This window comes from Aedes albopictus, chromosome 3 (assembly GCF_035046485.1).
Source record: "Aedes albopictus strain Foshan chromosome 3, AalbF5, whole genome shotgun sequence".
Lineage (NCBI taxonomy): Eukaryota > Metazoa > Arthropoda > Insecta > Diptera > Culicidae > Aedes > Aedes albopictus.
The window spans coordinates 24,978,708-25,000,415 of record NC_085138.1 but is presented as its reverse complement, the minus strand read 5'-3'; the positions used below and the strand labels follow the sequence as shown (position 1 = coordinate 25,000,415).

Below are 21,708 nucleotides of genomic sequence, written 5' to 3'. Positions count from 1 at the left end.
GCCAATGAAAGTTTGAAATTTTAACGTCCGTTAACTTGTATACCTCTTTTTAGTGATGACCGCTTCTTCGTTCATAGCTTAGAATATTGATAGAGAAGATATAAGTAAAAAGATAGCTGTAGATCTAAGATGATTTTACCCATGAACTTGTCCTCATATTGCGTGGTCATGCTGTTCCATAGGTGGTTTTCCAGTACAGTTGCGAATTCGGTTTTCAAATATCATCTACCCTTCTCTCCTATGTTATGAATTGGTAATTAGAGTGGATCATCCATTATATGGGAAAATGGAAAATTTTTATCGCACTCAATCAGATCAAAGTTTTTTCGATGTTTAGCTGATGTCGTTTTCGTTTTTGCGGTGGAGCTACACCGGTGTAGCACTTTTGCACCGAAAATGTTCGTTTTTGATTTTCGTGCTACACCGGTGCAGCACTTTTTCTGCACCGCGCATGATAGTGTAGCACTCAAAAAATCGGGAGTGTAGCTGGTGCACACCGTGTCCACCAATCAGCGCTGGCAAAGTTGTCAATATTTTGGTGTTTATACACGCACACCAATGCAACTGCACCGAAAATGTTCGTTTATTCTACAAAAAGTGTAGCACGAAGCGGTGTAGCACCGCCGCAAAAACGAAAACGACATGAGTGTGGTTGAAAATATTTCTGGCGTTCGATTTGAATAGGTCGTATGTTTGCTGTGATTCCTATGCTGGTAGGATCTATTCAAACCGAACGCCAGATATATTTTTAGGTTTTTGATATTCTGTGCCGCCCCTAGCTTTAAACTCATGATTTGAGTATATTTTGGTACCGTGTACGTCAGATAGGAACCTTTTTAAATCCCCAGTGTGGAAAATGTTTAATTCCATCACGCCAACGTTGGTCTCAAACTTGGGGCAAGACACTGTGCTGGAGAGTGCATTTTCCTTCACAGAGTTGCTCAGAATTTCTCCGGATTGCTCCTGTTTTTACTTGGGAGTTACCTGATTTATCGCAAAATAAAAACAATATTGCCCGATATCTCGCTTTTCTTGCAGGGGTGCTTTTCAACAAAAATCGTCGATCATTGGTGAAAAGAGTTACTCAGAATTTCTCAGAATAGGGTCCTAAAATTAAAGACGAAATCTCGCTTATATTGAATAATACGATCAAGCATGGTATTCTAATCGGAATTGTACGTTACTCGAACTTGAAAAACAAAGGAATAATGAGAAAATTCGAAATAAGAATTGCTTTTTTGCACCGTATTCGACCCCCTACAGAAATTTTTTGTCACACCACAATATGTTCCCACCTGTTTCTGCATACATTGGTTCGCTGCTAGAAATTTTAAGCGTCGGTTACACTTTTTGGGTGGTGCATGGAATAATCGGTTTGTTTACTTGCTACTTTCTTTGGTGTTTGACGTGTGAACAAATATTTTAGACGATTGAACATTTGCACGGTAATCTATAAAGCAAAGCAAGATGCAATAAAATGGTAAATAGTTCTACTTTGACATTTGAAGTCAACCTTGTGTGACTGAGCTCGACATTTTTCGCACTGGGATTTCAAAAATGTTCCTATCTGACATAGACGGCGAAAAAAAATCACTCAAAGTATGTGTTATACTTGGGGCAAGACACTGTGCTGGAGAGTGCATTTTCCTTCACAGAGTTGCTCAGAATTTCTCCGGATTGCTCCTGTTTTTACTTGGGAGTTGCCTGATTTATCGCAAAATCAAAACAATATTGCCCGATATCTCGCTTTTCTTGCAGTTTTAGGGGTGCTTTTCAACAAATTTCGTCGATCATTGGTGAAACGAGTTACTCATAATTTCTCAGAGGTACTCTCGTTTGCACAGTGTCTTGCCCCTAGGTGTTATAAGCTAGGGACGAGACAAAAGGCTAAAAAAATAAAAATTATATATTTTCAACTACGGTTAATAAAAACGTCAAAAAATGAGTAAATATGTACTCTTGAACCATATATTGTGGTTTAAAACAATAATCCCGATAGGACTTTAGGAGCCTATTACTCTCTTTTGCACAGTGTCTTGCCCCTAGGCCTCAAATGTCAAACTAGACATGTTTACCATTTTACTTATTTCCAGTTTTTTCACTTATCATTCGTTTTTCAAGTTCGGGAAAAGTATTGTTTTGATCAGTATATCAGAATACTAGAAATTAGTCTATGATACTATGCTTGAGCATATAATTTAACAAAAACGGGATTTTGTCGTTAACTTTAGGACCCTCCCGAATAAAAATTTGCATTAGCCTGACATTTAATTTTGATGTGTACATCAACATCAAGTTTTAATGTACTTCTGTCGTTGAACATTAGAATACATTACGATTTAGATGTGTTTATGCAAGGTAACATAATGTATACATCAGGAAATCAAATGTTTTATGATGTCAAGGATATTATCCAGAACATCAAAACCTGACGTTTTTAGATGTTTTTTGATGTACAAAAACGTAAGATTCAAACGTTTTTCTGATGTATGTTGATGTATAAAACATTAGATTCAGACGTTCCCTGATGTATATTGATGTATGAAAACGTTACATTCCAACGTTTTTTCTGATGTTTTGCAATGTACAAAACGTCAAATCTACACGTTTTTATATGTTTTTTTTTGACGGACATAAACATGCGATTCGCATGTATTTCTGATGTTCTTAGATGTTTTGAATGTTTTCTGATGTTGAACGTTAGAATACATTGCGATTTAGATGTGTTTATGCAAGGTAACATAATGTATACATGAGGAAACCAATCGTTTTTTGATGTCAAGAATATAACCCAGAACATCAGAACCTGATGTTTTCATATGTTTTTAGATGTGGAAAAACATTAGATTTAAATGTTTTCTGATGTATGTTAATGTATGTAAACGTTAGATTCGAACGTTATTCTAATGTTTTTCGATGTAAAAAACGCAACATCTAGTCGTTTTCAAATGTTTGTTCATGCACAGAAACATTATATTCTGACGTTTTTCTAATGTCCTCACAAGTTACCTTGAATTTTGAGGTGTTGTCTTTACCGTTTGCTAAAGGGGCACATTAGGCCCAAAGAGGGTCACTACCAGGTGGTCCGGTAACCCTCTTCAAAAAATGCATATCAGAATTTTTGATACGCGCAATACACGAGCCGACACTTCCCTTTAGATAATTGGAGAACCAAGTTCGTTATCGATTGATATCTTCGTGATTCAACGTTAGAATCTGATGTCACCCCGTTTATTTCGATGTTTTTACGTACTTCAATTTACTTAAGCATGACGTTGGCGTATAATGTAAGATTAGAAGATAACGTTTTTGGGTGTTTCCTAATTTTTATGAATCGTTCAACATCAGTACGAAATTAGGGTTAGAATTTAACATTAGAACCCAACGTTTTCAGATGTATCTGCATTTGTAAACGTCTAGAGGTAACGTTTTTTACATCGTAAAACATTAGAATATCGTTTGCATCTAATGTTTACATACATCAACATACATCAGAAAACGTTTAAGTCTTATGTTTTTGCACATTAAAAAACTTCTATAAACATTTAAATCTAATGTTTTTGCACATCAAGAAATGTCTGAAAACATCAGGTTGTGATGTTCTGGGTATTGTTCATGACATCAAAAACATTTGATTTTCTGATGTATGCTACCTTGCATAAACACATCTAAATCGCAATGTAATCCTGATGTAGGAGACATAAGGGAACGTCTGAATCTAATGTCTGATTTTTAAAGAGTAAAGCGTTCAACATCAGTACGACATTAGCTCATAATGTAACTTTAGAATCTAACGTTTTTAGATGTATCTTGATGTTTATGAGAACATCGGTTTACATTACATGACGTTACATTTAAATGTAACATTAGAGCCTAATGTCTTTGAATGTTTCTTGATGTTTATACTTGCATCATTATACATCAGCATGACGTTACAATTTGATGTAACAACAGAACTTAATGTTTTCGGATGTATCTTGATGCTCATGAGTACGTCTTTTTACATCAGTATGACGTTACATTTTGATGTAACATCAGATCCTAACGTTTTTTTATGTATCTTGATGCTCATATGCACATCAGTATGACATTAGATGCTAATGTAACTTTAGAGTCAGATGCATTGTCATGTTTTCATATGTCAAGCTGAAGTCAGAGTACATTAAAGCTACAACATAAAACGACACTACTAAGTGTATTGATGTTGTTTGCTAATGCTTAGCTACATCTCAATTTGTATTCGGGCTATTCAAGATTGAACACGAAACACCATGAAAGTTTGGGCGAAAAATCTGCTTTTTCGCCAAACTTAATTGCACGCGATCTATCTTCATACTAACTGTACTGATTGATCTGGATGTGATCAGTTATCACGTCACTCACTCGAATTTCACTATCGCCAAGATTCTCACGAAACGCGAAGCAATCGCAATATTGGTACCGGCTATCACGCCGACTTTCGTTCATCGACAGAACTCCCGTCCCAACAAGCTATCTTTCGATCCAACGACGACGACAAGCTACTCTGGCCGCGCATCTATGAATAACTGACGCGGAGCAGCATTATCGAGACGACTAAATAGTGTGTGATTACGTGGGTGCTTACTAAGCTACATATTAGGCCGGGACACAGTTATTGTGCGGGCACCGAATAGTACTACTTTTCGCACTTGTGCTGAAAGAGTCGTCATAAAAGCAAATGCTGATAACTTGTCTGGAACTTCAATGCATACCTAAATTGTACTAAACGTTCTATGAGAAATGGTAAGCGTGGCCCGTCCAGCATACAAAAGAATGTCGGACTACAGTGGCTGTGATATCGAATAAGCTGAGATCAGACTCACTCTCTCTCTCGAAGGATAGATAAAAAGTTGGCTTTCACCGTGCTGCTTGCATTTATTTGGACTTAACCGAACTTATCGCATAAAGAGATGAGGGAACGCCTTAGAATTCTCACAGACAAACAGACGTAACACCTTGAACGATTTTCATGGAAATCCATCGCCCAGTTCACACTACCATCACCTGGTGGGAAAGTTGCACGAATTACTATGTTGTGCAATATCGTCAACAGAAGGCGCTAGTGTGAAACGTCAAACGTATAGAAAAACGATGCGCGCGCCTCTGGTTGTGAAAGCCACAACTATGAAAATTTAAAATGATCGTTAAAAGCGTGGTCTATGGAAATTGCGCAAGTGTTACGTCTGTTTGTCTGTGGAATTCTGTTACGCTTTGAGATCGGGAGGCGGAAATCAGTACCGTCTACCCCCGTTGGTTTGACCTCATCTAATCTGAACACTTTTTAATTTGACCCCTCTAATCTGCACATAGTTCAAACTAAAAAAAAGGTTCAAACGTCATTCTGTCCATGAAACGGGGTGAAACGGAACGCAGAATCAAAACAAAACAGCAAAAAGGGTTACCATCAGTGTGTTTTATTTCGATGTCCACAGGGTTACTAGAAGTTCAAATTAAAAAATAAACCCCGTTGGTTTGCATGGGGTGTCGTTCAAACCAACGGGGGTAGACGGTAGAGTGTGATAAACCCATACGAAAATTTCAAAGGTCTCACACAAAAAGTGTGACATAAATTGTTTATTTTTGCCTGATGCAACTTTATGGACGTTCGCTAACTACATATTGCAGAACGAGATGTAAATGATTGCATATAGGAATGATGTAATGATCCACCGCAGACGCATGAAATAAGAAAGCATTGCATCAAATGCATTAGGTTTAGTCAATGTGTGACTGTATTTTCAACAATTTGAGTGATTCAAATGTGAATCATCAATAGACTTCAGGATGATTCTTAAATGAATCACTATTAGATTTGTCCAAACTAATGAGTAATGGTTTAGGATCAATCAAAACTTATTAATCATGATCACATTTCATTGAGCTTGATCATTAATTAAAAATCTTAATCGTTATTCTAGCTCAATTCAACCCTTTTTAAGCTACTCGGCAAAAAATCTGCACTGTGATATAAACTGATTGGCACTTGAATTCGCACTACTGTTGTAACCGGATCGAGCCGTAAACTGTAACCGAACTTAGCTTCTTGTGAATCGAACTCGTTTCTGTAACCGACCTCCCCACTCACTTTTCAAAATTGCAACCGAACTTCTTAATTCGCACTCGCTGTCTTAAAGATATGTCATCATTTATAAAAACTCTCCAACACACACTACTTTATTATCCGAATATAAATATTTTAATTTCCACAGTGCACTGAATTAGAAATGAACATCTACAAATGAAACACATTAACTGACTATCTAAACCACTAAACTGAATCACTAACTGCCTGAACGGAACTACTTTTTATCAAGTTTAAATGGGAAAAACCTAAGCAAACTGGTCTCAACTGATTTTTCCAAGTTAAGATGGAGTACAAGAGTAATCGATTAGCCAGAAATGGCGTCGAGCTCAAGACCCAAACTTAACAATGGAAAAACACTAAACACAAACTGACTCACCTCGATCCTTGGATCTGCTACCCCTTATATAAGGGTCCTCTCCCTAACCATCAACTCTTATTCTCCTGACCATAAGTATGATCCGATCAAAATTCTCCAGGACTCTCTCCGAGACCAGAGGGAAATTTATTTCCAAATGCCCCATGCATAATTGATTATTAATTACGCTCTTTTCTAATCTTTGCATCTCCCACATCCGTGAGAGCAATTCTAAACTCTTCCCTACACGGATGATCAATTTTCCCTATGCCTCCCATTTCGCCATCTCACATCCGCGAGATTAATTGAGCCTCCAGAACGAATGGCCAATTTATTCTCTCCTCTGAGATTCGGACCTCCCAAAAACTCTCCCGAAAACAAAACAGAAAGGCTAAATCTCCGATGCATCATAGCATCCCCCATCCACATTCTCACATCTGTGAGATCATATCAAAATTCTGAGGGGAGCGAAAGTACTCGCGAATTCAATCTCAAAATTTCTTGCCTTAGTGGCTGAGTCATCAAGGGCCACACCAATCATCATCATCCCCGAACTTGATTTTTCATGAACGCACCGGGCGATCATAAATTTATAGTGTTTACTTTTCTTCGTCGCCCGTCTTAGTTTTACGATCACTCATGCGTTAGAATTTTCACGCCTTCTAAGCATGGATGTGTGGACGGTCGTCCGATCGATTCAAAACATAATTTTACGATCCAATTATGATCGTCGTCTGTGATAACCTTTCTTTTCGGGGAAGGTTATGCATTTCCAAGTTTTTTCTTGTTGCAAAAACAATCAGATCATTCATCTCAACCCATTTTACGATCGGATTTCTAGGCAATTGTTTATTTCATCAAGACGACCCTGTATGTACTTGAATTTCGTCACCCAGAAATACAGGCACAGAAGGCTTCAACATATGTTGAAAACCATGCCCGATATTTATGCCATAAAATATAAGCCGAGATCCCAAAATGTTGGTTTCCCTTTCTCTTATTTTGGCATGAGCGGAAAATGCAAAATTGTTGCAAATGATTGGGGAAAAGAGTGGCGTACGCCCCATTCCCGATAAATGGCAAAAAATATCATTTTGGCAATAAATTGCTGAATCTCAATTCAGCGGTTTGTTGCACTGTTCAATCAGTTTGTTATCAATTACATATCATTTCAGGCGATCGATTTGAATAGGTCCTAAGTTTGCTGTGATTCCTATGTAGATTCGACCGATTCAAATCGAAAGCCAGATTTGACAAAGAACACCCAATGCCTCTTCAATTTTAATGTAACTTCACATCAATTCATGTTGACAATGTTTTGATTTCAAAACTAAAATTAAAAAAAAATGTTTTCAGCCGCACCCAGATTCGATACCAGGACCTTTAGAGTCACGATCAACTATTTTGCCACTACACTGCTTCACATCTGTTAGGGAGGTGCGAATCGAAACGAAGCACTTTCTACCGCCTGTCATCTATATTTACTTTCATGCCCAAAACAGTCATTACCAAATCAACAACTTTTCACTTTGGATCGTATTGCTTTTTACAGTAGTGCAAATCGAAGGGATTTTCTGTTGATTTCTCTGGTGGGTTTGTTTTGGTTCTCAAATCAACACTGACAGCATTGCGATCTCAAAGGAAAAGCACTTCTGATTATGTTGATTACGACATTGAATAGTTAAGGGATTTTTCCCTTACATCTAGCGTGCAGAATTTTTACCGTGTAAGATTCCTGTTGCCGAGTAGAGCGCTCAAGAAAAATTCCACCTTTTCGCAAGTATGATCGGGAAGATTCCTATTGAGATTGAAGATAATTGGGTTCTTTAGGGGTATTGCTTTTTTCACTGAAAATTTTCCTTGCTTCGCTGAACAACATGACGTTTTCTTCCAGCGAAGGCTTACGCGATACAGAAAATCGCTGAATTTCACACTAACACTGCAGAAAATATGTCAACAATAACTCAATACACATGCATTTTCAGCGAAAAGATCTATTTGCGTGACAACAATCCACTCCCATGACAACCGGGCGGCCGCCGTCAATTATCAGGATTGCCAACTGTCCGGCGACTGCTGTCAGTTTTCTTTGTCGCCAAATCTGGCGCTGGGTCTTCGGCACGGAAACCCAAAGGTGGGAATAAAATTTTGGGGTTTGCGCGCAATATCTATTATCTATTAACTGCAACGTCTGATAAATGCCAACAGCCCATCAATTGACGTCAAATGAACGTTCAATTCATTCCACTCTTCGACGTGTTCATCGTGTTCATCACAAAATCCACAAAAATTTACAAAGTTTCCAATCTTCCGCAGTAGACCTAGATAGACGATGGATGAACAGCGATGGAGATAGGGGCGACAGACGGACTTGAACTTCCAGAGCTCCAGTTGGGATTTACACAAGAGTTCTTTCTGGGATTCCACTAGCAGTTGCACTCTCCCTTCGAGTCACTCTGTAGTGAAAAGCACTTTAAAACGTCAATCGTGTGTTGAAATGTGCCTCATCGAGGAAAGAGACCTCAGTTTAGTGAACATTGTTGAGACGGACGGTTGTTCCTGTGGGAATCTACAATGTTAATCTCTTCCAATAATTAAATATCTTGTGTCTAACCCTGCCACACGCATTCCCCTTGATACTGGTGTGCGCGCCCAAACATGTAAAGAACATTTTTATATGAACGCAATCATTCGATCGCTCGCGACACGTCAGAGCTGTACTTTCGTGCTAATAAAACCTAAGTTCGTTTTCCTAAGTAATCGCGTTTGTTATTTCTCCACCATACTCCGAAATACCTTTGAGCAATCCGCTGTTGCATCTTGGATTCTGAAAACAGTTCCGCGGTGTGTGAGAAAAAAAATAGCTGACGGCGGATCATCCGAAACTTTGAGTTAGTTTCCCAGCTCGGATACCACACTAGGAATTACCAGAATTCCTCCAGATATTATATTTAAGCATCCCACTGGGATTCCCCTCCCCGAATTCCTTCTTGGATTTCTCTTGGAATTCCTGTAGAAATCTTTTTGAGACACCTCCAGGAGTTCCTTCTGGGCACCTTCTGGGATCCTAAGAGTTCTTTCCTGACATTGCTGTAGGTATTAAGTGAAATAAATAATAAAATAAAAATTGCAATACTAATTTTGAATGTTGATATTTGTTGAGTGTAGTACTGCATGACACCATGAACTGGTCTAAAAAAATTACGTTGGTCTGAAATCGTGTGAACAGGGCAAGACAGGAAGTTGGAAGGCAGAGAGAGTGTGCTAGAAGTTTTGAAGATGTGTGTGTAAGAGATGTATAAAGAACGAAGTGCTGCGAAGTGGTTATCGGAAAGGATAATTCAGTTTTGAGTCTGATGTGCTTCGAGGAAGTTCTATGCGCGGAGCTCCTGTGAAAGTGAAAAAGTGAATAAGTGTGTTCGGTCGGTGTGAAGTAAATTCGGCTGGTGGATAGTGAGTTTGACCTGTGCTTTGGTAATTGTGTGGGTGTGAAATAGCCCTTATATCGAAGTGTGTGCTTTGCTGAACATTCTGTATTCACGCCTGTCATGAGCGCACGGCGACGGCACACGAAACCATCGAAGCAGGCGACGCCACTCTCGTCCTCTCGTTCGTCGGCAGCCGGCCAGGTAAGACGTGCCACTGGGTGGTTCCTTTCTAGTGGATATTGCGTGTCACACAGTAATAATCATGGATTCCTACAACTGCCTTCTGGTATTCCATGAGTTTATTTTGGAATTCTACCAATTGTAGTTCTTTGTGAGAATCCCCCAGGAGTTAGTTCTGAAATTTCTTCCTTCAGGGACGGGGATGAACCAGCCTCGGGCTGAAAATCCCCATAATAAAAAGCTAATGATAATAATAATTCCTTCAGGAGTGACTTCGACGATTTCCTCTGGTATCCTACGAGTGGTTCCTTCTGGAGGTTTTCCAGTAGTTTTTTCCGGAGATTTCTTTCAGAGTTTTATCTGACACTTCGACACTGATTTTTTATGAGGGCCTAACTGACATTTTCGAATTCTCTTCATCGATCCTCTCTTTGTGTTATTACAGAATGTATATTGAGTTTTCCAAAGATTTTTTTGATGAAATGCGAAGAAGACGACTACATCTGGCTATAGAAATGAAAAGAATAATGATTTTGTTTGTTTTGATCAAGTTATTATCGAAAAAGAGAGTCGATGAAGAGAAATCGATCAAGTCAGTTAGGCCCTTATGAAAAATCATTGTCGACTTCTTTAGGAATTTCTTCTGGGATTTCTCCAAGAGTTCCTTCTAAAATTCTACCAGGCGTAGCTTCTGGGGTTTATCCAGAAGCAGGGGGTTAGACACTCTAATCTTTGGATATTAAGGCTTTTTACGGCATCATCAGCATCGGCAGCCATGTTGGATATGAGCCTCAAAATTTCAAAGTGATAATTCTCTGCCACCAAAGCGAATATTCGTATGAAAAAGTATCATCCTATTTGCTCACTCGCAGTTATTGCGATGATACTTTTTCTGCTGCGTTGCTGCAGAATTGACAGTTTTTTATCACTTCAAAAATGCGAGGCAAACAATCATTGAAAAGCAAAAAGTCAATGATTCGTTTGAAAACTTAGTGATGCAGCACTTTGCTAATCTTGTTTAATCCTTGTTTAATCCTTTGCTAATCTTGTTTAATCCCGCCTAATCTCGCTGAACCCTACCAAATAATTTAAAAGCGTTTTTAACTCAGTGTAAAACCAAGTCCTGTCAAATCGCCAGCAAGGTTTTGTTTACGTTCTGTGTGCCTCATTTTGCAAATTTAATTTTGTGAAAATTTTAAACTAATTGGTAAGTAAAGGTGAATAAATTGAATTTAATTAGATATATGGGATTGAATTGGGCATAACAGGGGGAACCAATAATGTCAACTTATTCTTACTTTTTAGATTATACGGCCAGCGGCAGTTTCGTTGCAAGAAACTTCAAACCCGATAGAGTGCTCCACAGTTGCAACTTTCTCACGAGAGTGCCGACGAAAAGATTGAGGCGAGGTGATGCAGCGGAACTGGTGGATGATAGAACCACCTACGACTGTGACGATAGTGTGCCGACGGTGTTGTTTGTGCAGAAGGAATCCGGAACTGATGTTCCTGGATCATTATAGGAGCAGCTCCAGGATGATGATCGGGTCCTGCGCGGTTTTATTCACTGCATCATTCACGTCATCACCATCATCCTGTTGAATCCCGGTCGCTGGCCCACCCGTGAACCTAGGAGATCATATCCAGCGAGATGGTGGGACAGGGTGTGAATATAACCGTGCTCCAGACCATGCTGATGCTGACCGTAAATAAGTGAGTAGTGAACTTCTAAAATCCTCTTTTTTCTTGTCCTTCCCAACTTCGACATAACCTACTTCTCAGCTACTTCAAGAAGTCCATTTAGAAATTCGGGAAGAAATCCTTACAGATACCGCATCCACTATTTTTCTGTGGATCCTCAAGGAATTCAGATGGTGGATTTCCCAAGGGAAATTGAATAAATAATGCTCGGGTGGAACTCGTAGAATCCTACGAAATAAGTTGGTGGAAGATACGGTTGGAACTCAGATAGGATGTATTGATTGAGAATTCACCGAAAAGAATTGCCTGAAGAATCCCCGATAGGGATTGCTGGAAGATGTTGCTGGAGATTTCCCAAGAAGAAATTGTTAGAGGTAGATTTTTAGAGGGTAGAAGGGGCGCGGTAGCAGTTGTTTGTCAGGTCAAAGTCTGCGATCCATACACCTTTCCAAAATTTTGTATGGACAAAACTGCCCCCACTCGCAAAAAAAAGTCCCATATGAATAGGAAACTCAGCAAAGATGGGACTGTAATGCGAGTGCCGGCAGAAAAGTCTACGAGGAAGGACCTGAGCCTAAGATGGCCGAACATGAGTCTACGTAGTTTATGGACAGCGCCAGATACCTTCTGGAGTTCCATCTGGGGATTTGACCTGAAGTTCCATTTGGGGATTGTAGTGTCCGAGCCGCTATCACCGGCAGATCTTACTTCAGTTCACATTTTCCATAATCGGCTGATCTGCCATCAGCCGAAACACTCGGACACTACCGGGATTTCTTCGTTCTGGGTACTCCTCCAGGATTATTTTGAGGTTGAAGCTTCTTTTGACGATTCCTACAGGGTTATTATTTTCTGGCAATTTCTTAAAATTTATTTCTGCGGATTCCTATAAGAGTTCCTCTAAAGGATCGCTTAAGTTGAGAACAGTCTTGCGCGGTATTTACATGTTTATTATCGAAAGCATTGATACGATGGGAACTCTCACTATGCTCATGTTTTGCAAATCTCAATAGCAACTCAACGTACGTTCCCGTTGTTCGGAAGAAGGAATTATGACTTCCGCTGCTTAACAACCGTCGTCAAGTTTGGCTCAAATAAAGTAACACAAGTATAGGGCACTGCATGAAATTCTCTCCTTATCTTTCACTCTTACAGAAATTTTGTAAACAACAAGGCCAAGAAACTTCAAAATCCCATACAAAATCATAACAATGCAGTGCCCTATAGGGCAATTTTCTACACAGATTTTTATAAGAAGTTCGACGAAAATTACTCCACGAACTTTTACAAGGATTCCTCCAGAAATTTATCGGATCGGATTTGCTTCCACAAATTCCTCCAGTAATTCGCCTAGAAATGTCTCTGAGGATTCAGAATTTTTTCCAATAATATTGCAGAAATCTTCGTCAACGGAGGAGGTTCATCTACGGTTTGCCTCCAAAAGTTTCTTTTCCACAATTCGAGAATTCTTCCAGAAATTACTCCTAAGATTCCATCGAAAATTCCCTTCAATAAATTGCTCTGGAAGTTATCCGAGAATTCTCCCAAGGATAGCTACAGAAGTGTTTGTGCAAAATCATCTATGAATTACTTCAAGGATTCCTCGAGAAATTCCAGGATTTTAGAATTACTTCCAGGATTTCTTCCAGAAATGTCTCCGCAGATTTTAATAAGTATTTTGTCCAAAAACTGCTTCAAGGCAAGCTTTAAGGATTACTTCTGGAATTCCTCCAATAATGTTGCAAAATTTTTCCATAGTTTTATTGTCGACGATTCCTCCTAGGATACACGGATATATGTTGCCCTTTACTGGCTTTTACCAGATTTGCTGGTATGTCTTAACCCTTTATAAGGCCGAGAAAACTAGAAGAGTTGTCAACGCATACTATTATGGAAATGATTATATACATGATTACATGTACAAAACAATAATGTTTGAAAGAAACTCTCAAAAATCGTGGTGGCAATATAGTTGCCACTGCCCGTCTAGGCCAAAAACGCTGGTGGCAATATAGTTGCCACTGCCCGTTAACCCCAAAAACGAGCTATTGAGGTGGCAATATACACTCCCGTTCAAAAGTTTGGGGTCACCCCCTCAAAAACATGTCATTTTTTTTAGGCCCATATCTCCGCTAATTTCTGTCCGATTTCGAAACCCTAGGTTTCATTCAAAAGATAATAAGTCAAAGAAACTTTGAACATGATTTAAAAGAAACTTTTTCAAAAAAATTTGTATGTAAACTTAACCCAAAGTTGCCAAATTTTCTGAAAATTGAATATAAACTTACAGCAGTGTCGCTGGAAGTTGGGTCTACCAAATTTTAAGATGAGAGCGGTAATATGACCCATTTTCTATTAGCTTTCAAATGCTTTTTACAGAACTTAGCTAAAAAATCTAGGAAAAAAGTTATTAAGTAAATTAACTCTTCATGTCATCGACCAAAAGTTTGGGGTCACCCCTCAAAATTCTGTATCGGCCAAAAGTTTGGGGTCACTATCGTAAAACATGGAAAAGTGATTTGTTAATATCTTTGTCATCTTTCATTCAATTTTAATTCTTCTTGGCTTATTTAAAACAAAATGAATGATACTTACTGCATAGACATTGAACCACACATATTTGTTGAAATTTACATACTAAAACTTAACGTAAAGTTGCCTCATTTTTTGAAGCGTGGTAAAATGTGCTAACTTTACATAACATTTTTATATACAAAAATCGTAAAATACGTTAAGTTGAAGCCATCAAACGTAAATTTAGTTAATTATCTTTGAAATGATCCAAAAATGATTAAAATTGCACTATAGATGACGAAGATATCAGCAAATCACTTTTCCATGTTTTACGAAAGTGACCCCAAACTTTTGGCCGATACATCATATTGAGGGGTGACCCCAAACTTTTGGTCGATGAAATCAAGGATTAATTTACTTAATAACTTTTTTTCTAGATTTTTTAGCTAAGTTCTGTAAAAAGCAGTTGAAAGCTAATAGAAAATGGGTCATATAACCGCTCTCATCTTAAAATTTGGTCGACCCAACTTCCAGCGACACTGCCGTAAGTTTATATTCATTTTTTAGAAAATTTGGCAACTTTGGGTTAAGTTTACATACACAATTTTTCGAAAAAGTTTCTTTTAAATCATGTTCAAAGTTTCTTTGACTTATTATCTTTTGAATGAAACCTAGGGTTTTGAAATCGGACGCAAATTAGCGGAGATATGGGCCTAAAAAAAATGACATGTTTTTGAGGGGGTGACCCCAAACTTTTGAACGGGAGTGTAGTTGCCACTGCCCGTTTAGGCCACCAGCGCTGGTGGCAATATTCTTGCCACTGCCCGTTTAGGGTACTTTTCTTCTTTTGACTTCGACAAAAAGCCGGAAAAGAGATTTTAGAGTGGATTGGGGCTTAACCCATAATATAAATTGTGTAGTTCAGCTCATGTCAACCCAGAATTTGATTATTTCTTAAAATATTTACCAAATCTATAATTTTACAATAAGTTTGAGCTAATTTTCTTCACGTGGTCAAAATTAGCCATTTTTGAGACTACAAGTGGCTCCTAAATTGTTGTTAAAGCTTTGTTTAGTACCAAAAAAATACCAGGCGTTGTTAGTAGTCCCAATTTTGCGTAAACCAAAAAAAAAGTTCGAAATAAATTGTTATAAAACAGAAAAAAATACAAACAGTAGGTGGCAATATAGTTGCCACTGCCTTATAAAGGGTTAAACATACCAATTAGAAGGCACAGAATGTTGCTAATTGACAACAGGATTTTCCTTCAAAAGTTCTACTAGTATACTCCTCGAATTCTACACAGGTGTATGCCAGAAATTTCTCAGAAGATTACTCTAGAAATTCTGCAAGGATTTCTCCAAATAGAATTGATTCCTTCAGAAACTTCTCCTAGGACTCCAACTATCCTAGGATTACTACGAACCATATATACACACCAGTAATTTTTACGTCTTATTCGTATATTTATTTTTTATTTTTTACAGTTCACCATAATCACGGATTTCCTTCTCGTCACTGGCAGTATTGGACGATCCTGAACGACTTTTAATTTTATAATTTATGCTTTTTTATAACTAATAAAATGTACAGTAGGGGAGGGGGGTGGTATTTTGTTGGGTCAAAACATATCCGAAAGATCAACAGGGTTTTGATGCAGGTACCAAATTATTGCAAGTTATGCTAGCTTGTGGCACACCAACTTCTCAAATCAGTCACTATTCTTGAAGTTAGTAAAATTGACTTTTACCTTGGTATCTGAATAAGGTTCACCAATTTTTTGCAAGTAATGCAAAAAGGTTTCATTTTGAATTATGCTTCCTCTTGTAAAAACTTTGGAGTTGTTATTTCAGAATTTCTCAAGAAAATTTGCTCTCAGTCAGAATTTGTAATTGTAGCTCATGAGGTTCACCAAGTTCTCCCAAATTGCATTGCGACGCAAAAGTGTTCCATTTTCTTACAAAAATTCTTGAAGTTATTTCAGATTTTTCCAAGAAAAATTTGCTCTAAGTTAGAATTTGTTATATGCAGCTCCTTTGGTTCGCCAAGTCCTCCCACATTGCATGGTGATGCAAAAAAGTTTGATTTTGAATTTTGCTTCCTCTTACAAAAACTTTGGAGTTGTTTTGTTTCAGAATTTCTCAAGAAAAATTAGCTTTTAGTCAGAATTTGTAATTGCTCATGAGGTTCACCAAGTCTTCCCAAATTGCATGGTGATGCAAAGAAGTTTCGTTTTAAATTAGGCTTCCTCTTACGAAAACTATGGAGTTGTTTTGTTTCAGAATTTCTCGAGAAAATTTGCCCTTTGCCAGAATTTGTAATAGTTCATGAGGTTCACCAAGTCCTCCCAAATTGCATGGTGATGCAAAAAGGTTTTGTTTTCTTACAAAAACTTGGGAGTGGTTTCAGAATTTCTCAAGAAAAATTTGCTCTAACCCAGAATTTGTAATAGCTCATGAGGTTCACCAAGTCTTCCCGTATTGCATGGTGATGCAAAGAGGTTTCGTTTAAAATTAGGCTTCATCTTACAAAAACTTTTGAGTTGTTTTGTTTCAGAATTTCTCGAGAAAATTTGCCCTTTGCCAGAATTTGTAATAGCTCATGAGGTTCACCAAGTCCTCCCAAATTGCATGGTGATGCAAAAAGGTTTTGTTTTCTTACAAAAACTTGGGAGTTGTTTCAGAATTTCTCAAGAAAAATTTGCTCTAACCCAGAATTTGTAATAGCTCATGAGGTTCACCAAGTCTTCCCGTATTGCATGGTGATGCAAAGAGGTTTCGTTTAAAATTAGGCTTCATCTTACAAAAACTTTTGAGTTGTTTTGTTTCAGAATTTCTCGAGAAAATTTGCCCTTTGCCAGAATTTGTAATAGCTCATGAGGTTCACCAAGTCTTCCCACATTGCATGGTGATGCAAAGAAGTTTCGTTTTAAATTAGGCTTTTCTCGAGAAATTCTGGAACAAAAGAACTCCAAAGTTTTCGTATTTGGAGTTCTTTTGTTCCAGAATTTCTCGAGAAAATTTACCCTTAGTCAAAATTTGTAATAGCTCATGAGGTTCACCAAGTCCTCCCAAATTGCATGGTGATGCAAAAAGGTTTTGTTTTCTTACAAAAACTTGGAAGTTGTTTCAGAATTTCTCAAGAAAATTTACCCTTAGTCAGAATTTGTAATAGCTCATGAGGTTCACCAAGTCTTCCCGTATTGCATGGTGATGCAAAGAGGTTTCGTTTAAAATTAGGCTTCATCTTACAAAAACTTTTGAGTTGTTTTGTTTCAGAATTTCTCGAGAAAATTTGCCCTTTGCCAGAATTTGTAATAGCTCATGAGGTTCACCAAGTCCTCCCAAATTGCATGGTGATGCAAAAAGGTTTTGTTTTCTTACAAAAACTTGGGAGTTGTTTCAGATTTTCTCAAGAAAAATTTGCTCTAACCCAGAATTTGTAATAGCTCATGAGGTTCACCAAGTCTTCCCGTATTGCATGGTGATGCAAAGAGGTTTCGTTTAAAATTAGGCTTCATCTTACAAAAACTTTTGAGTTGTTTTGTTTCAGAATTTCTCGAGAAAATTTGCCCTTTGCCAGAATTTGTAATAGCTCATGAGGTTCACCAAGTCCTCCCAAATTGCATGGTGATGCAAAGAAGTTTCGTTTTAAATTAGGCTTTTCTCGAGAAATTCTGGAACAAAAGAACTCCAAAGTTTTCGTATTTGGAGTTCTTTTGTTCCAGAATTTCTCGAGAAAATTTACCCTTAGTCAAAATTTGTAATAGCTCATGAGGTTCACCAAGTCCTCCCAAATTGCATGGTGATGCAAAAAGGTTTTGTTTTCTTACAAAAACTTGGAAGTTGTTTCAGAATTTCTCAAGAAAATTTACCCTTAGTCAGAATTTGTAATAGCTCATGAGGTTCTCCAAGTCCTCTCAAATTGCATGGTGATGAATTGAACTTTGAATTAGGTTTCCTCTTTTATTTGCTCTGAGTCAGAATTTGTAATAGCTCATGAGGTTCACCAAGTCTTCCCACATTGCATGGTGATGCAGAGGTTCGTTTAAAATTAGGCTTCATCTTACAAAAATTTGAGTTGTTTTGTTTCAGAATTTCTCGAGAAAATTTGCTCTTAGCCAGAATTTGTAATAGCTCATGAGGTTCTTCAAGTCCTCTCAAATTGCATGGTGATGAATTGAACTTTGGATTAGGTTTCCTCTTTTATTTGTTCTGAGTCAGAATTTGTAATAGCTCATGAGGTTCACCAAGTCTTCCCAAATTGCATGCTGATGCAAAGAGGTTTCATTTTCTTACAAAAACTTGGAATTTGTTTCATATTTTCTCAAGAAAAATTTGCTCTAAGCCAGAACTTGTAATAGCTCATGTGGTTCGCCTAGTCCTCTCAAATTGCATGGTGATGCAAAAAGGATTGATTTTTATAGGCTTCCTTTTCTCTCAAGATCGTCAATCGTCCTTAGCCAGAACTTGTATATATAGCTTACTAGGTTCTCCGAATCTTCCCATAATGCATGGTAATGCAAAAAGGATTCATTTTGGATTAGGTTTCCTCTTTCGAAAACTTTGCAGTTCCTTCGAATTTTTTTCAAGAAAAAATCGCTGTTGATCAGAATTTCTTATAGTTTATTTCTAGATTAACATGTGAAAAGGGCGGAAGAGCCAAAATGTAAACAACTCGTTTTATTGATTGTCTCATCAGATCTAATATAAAACCACTTATTAAACTCGACAGTTTTGTTACAAATTATTTTACACAACTAGAAACTCAAATTTAAATAATGGCGTAATTCCAAATAGCACGCTGTCCGAAGCCTTTTGTTGTTACGCCCTACAATTTGCAGTAAATACTGAAAATCCGGGCAAATTTTGAATAAATATTGATAAAATAACTCATTTTATTTCGATTGTAATCAATTTCAAAACATTCTTATTATGATTCTGCTCTTGAAACATTGAATTCGGATATAAATTAATGGCATATAACTTATGCCATTATCACGAATATTTCGCCAATCCGCCCCACCGTGCAGCCCTTGAATGCTATAAAGTGGAGTTCCGCCGTGGATTTATGTTTTTATTTCACTTGGATTGTTGTTACGCCCCCGTTGCCGGACCCCGTTGATGAACCTGAGATGCTGATCGAGCACTAATGGCAATGATATTATCATTATCGTGAAATGCAAACGATGCAAATTAATCAAATTCGTGCACAGAACAAACTTTTTTCTTAAAACAAAAAGCATCACTAGCACTGCACCACACTTCTCACGACCACTGCACGCTCTTTGTTACTACCTACCGTTGCATCACTTCCATCTCGGCTCCCATACTTCTTCACTGCATCATTGTGCATGGTAATGACTGCTTACGTATGAATTTAGCGCCTTGCAAATCAATTATTCTTCAATTACCGAAATTAATCACAAAAATACCTGGGCGTAATTCCACACTCGTCATTCGTGAGGAGTAAACACCAAGGCGTACACGGTTGTTTGAGAAAACCCATTAATGGGTGAAAAAACACCCATTTTCTCTAGAAGTGCCTCCACCCATTTAATGGGTAAAGACTGTTTACCCATTAATGGGTAAAGACGGTTTATGTCAAAGGATGGGTAATTTTTTACCCATTATCGAGAAGCAATTTTTACTGTAAAATGGGTGAAAATTTACCCATTTTTGACGATGGAGCGGGGGAAAATAAAAAAATTGCATTGTTAACATATTAATAATGTATTGGTCAGAAATAATGATTGAAACTACGTATTTTTATTTGGTTCCATCAAAGTATTTACAATAATAAAACTTTTACCCGTTCATTCGTATTCCTTTCCATCAATATGTTCCCTAGCCGTTCATATTTTGCCGTGAAGTGAGTTCTATCCGGGAGACATCCGGTGGCCACGCCATGGCTGGTTCTTGCTGTCCCGCGCGTGCCCTTAGCTTTGCCGTGAGCCGTTCCAAAGTGTTGATGACAAGATTCGCCGCGGTCGTTTTTCTTCATTTGCCGTTGAAGCTGCAGTTTGTGTGGGATAACGACACTGATCATTATATTGCTAAATGTGTCTGGAATACGAAAGAATCGGTTGGAGAACATATAGGTTTATGAACATAGTAATAATTAACTTACCGACAGTGCTTTTCGAACGTTGTAATCTGAGACGAGACTCGCGAAGAGGAAAAAAAGCAACGTCAAGTGCAGCCCAACTGAGCTGTCAGTTGTAGCCCGTTTGATTACGTTACCTAAAACGAGGAAAGTATTGCTATCCGAGATAAATTCTGAAGCCAAAATTCACTCCGGGATTGTTCTCCTGTACTGTCAAAAATAAATTGAAAACAAAATATTCCAATGATTACTTTGCTTGGCGATTGTTGGTGATGCAAAATTTCACCTCAACATGATTTTGTGCGTGAATGGGATTCATTTGTGCTCATTCTGCGAATGGAGTGACGTGAGAAAAGTCGGAGTCGTATATCGAGGTGAGAAATCTCGACTCGAATGAGGTGACTCTCCATTTGATTTACACGGCGAGTCACTTCATTCGAGAGTGGATTCCTCATCTCGATATACGACTCCGACTTTTCTCACGTCACTCCATTCGCAGAATGAGCACAATTCACACTGCATGTGAGGTGATGCGGTCACGTACGTGTTTGAACCACCAGCCCAAAACATAATGTCAACACAGATAGGAAGAAGAAAAAAATAACAAAGTGGAGAAAAAGAAGACCGTCTTCGCGAGTCTCGTCTCAGGTTGTAATTATTCTCAAAATTGGTTTATGATGCACATTCCGCGTAGACGTAGTTCGATTGTTGATTCAATTGTTTCCAACTATTTTTTCACCCATTAACGGGTAAAAAAACACCCATTTTTATAGCGAATAGAGATACTACAAATGGGTATTTTTTAACCCATTAAAATTTTCGAAATTTACCCCTTTTGTGACAGCAACATGTTTTATTAGAAAATGGGTGTTTTTTTACCCATCAATGGGTTTTCACAAACAACCGTGTAACAACAACAACGTAAACAAAACGGGACAATTCCACGGCGAATTTCCAGACTGTCATTTTATGGGCGAAATCTATCATGGGCGAAATTACACTTCAAAAGTAAATAGGGTGTAATTTACTTTTCTCAATTTTACGGTTACAATAATCAATCTATTCAAAATTTTTGTAGCAGGTAAATTCATGTACACAAATTGCCTTCAATATGAGCAAATAAAATAAAACAATATTGCAATGCTTTTGAAATGGGATTTGTTTTTTGTTGCGAAATGTTTGTTCGCAGTTTTCTCGGATCCATGATTTTGGAAATCCGCCTTTTTCACATGTTTGTCTAGATTTAATAATTAAGTTCGCCAAGTCCTCCCAAAATACATGGTGATACATCGATTTCAATCGTTGATGCTTTGTCGTC

The 21,708-nt window shown here is 37.9% G+C and overlaps 2 protein-coding genes across 2 annotated transcripts in view; one reads left to right on the top strand and one right to left on the bottom strand.

Moving 5' to 3' along the window:
• The window catches only part of LOC109418392 (UDP-glucosyltransferase 2), a 740,033-nt gene that overhangs the window by 55,817 nt on the left and 662,508 nt on the right, over positions 1 to 21,708 (top strand). The gene's annotated exons all lie outside the window — the stretch shown is intronic.
• LOC109427327 (uncharacterized) overlaps positions 1 to 21,708 on the bottom strand; it is a 30,842-nt gene that overhangs the window by 2,691 nt on the left and 6,443 nt on the right. The window contains exon 8 of the mRNA XM_029876313.2: positions 44 to 77. Within this exon, the coding sequence (XP_029732173.2) occupies positions 44 to 77 (34 nt within the window). The remainder of the gene's footprint in view (positions 1 to 43; positions 78 to 21,708) is intronic.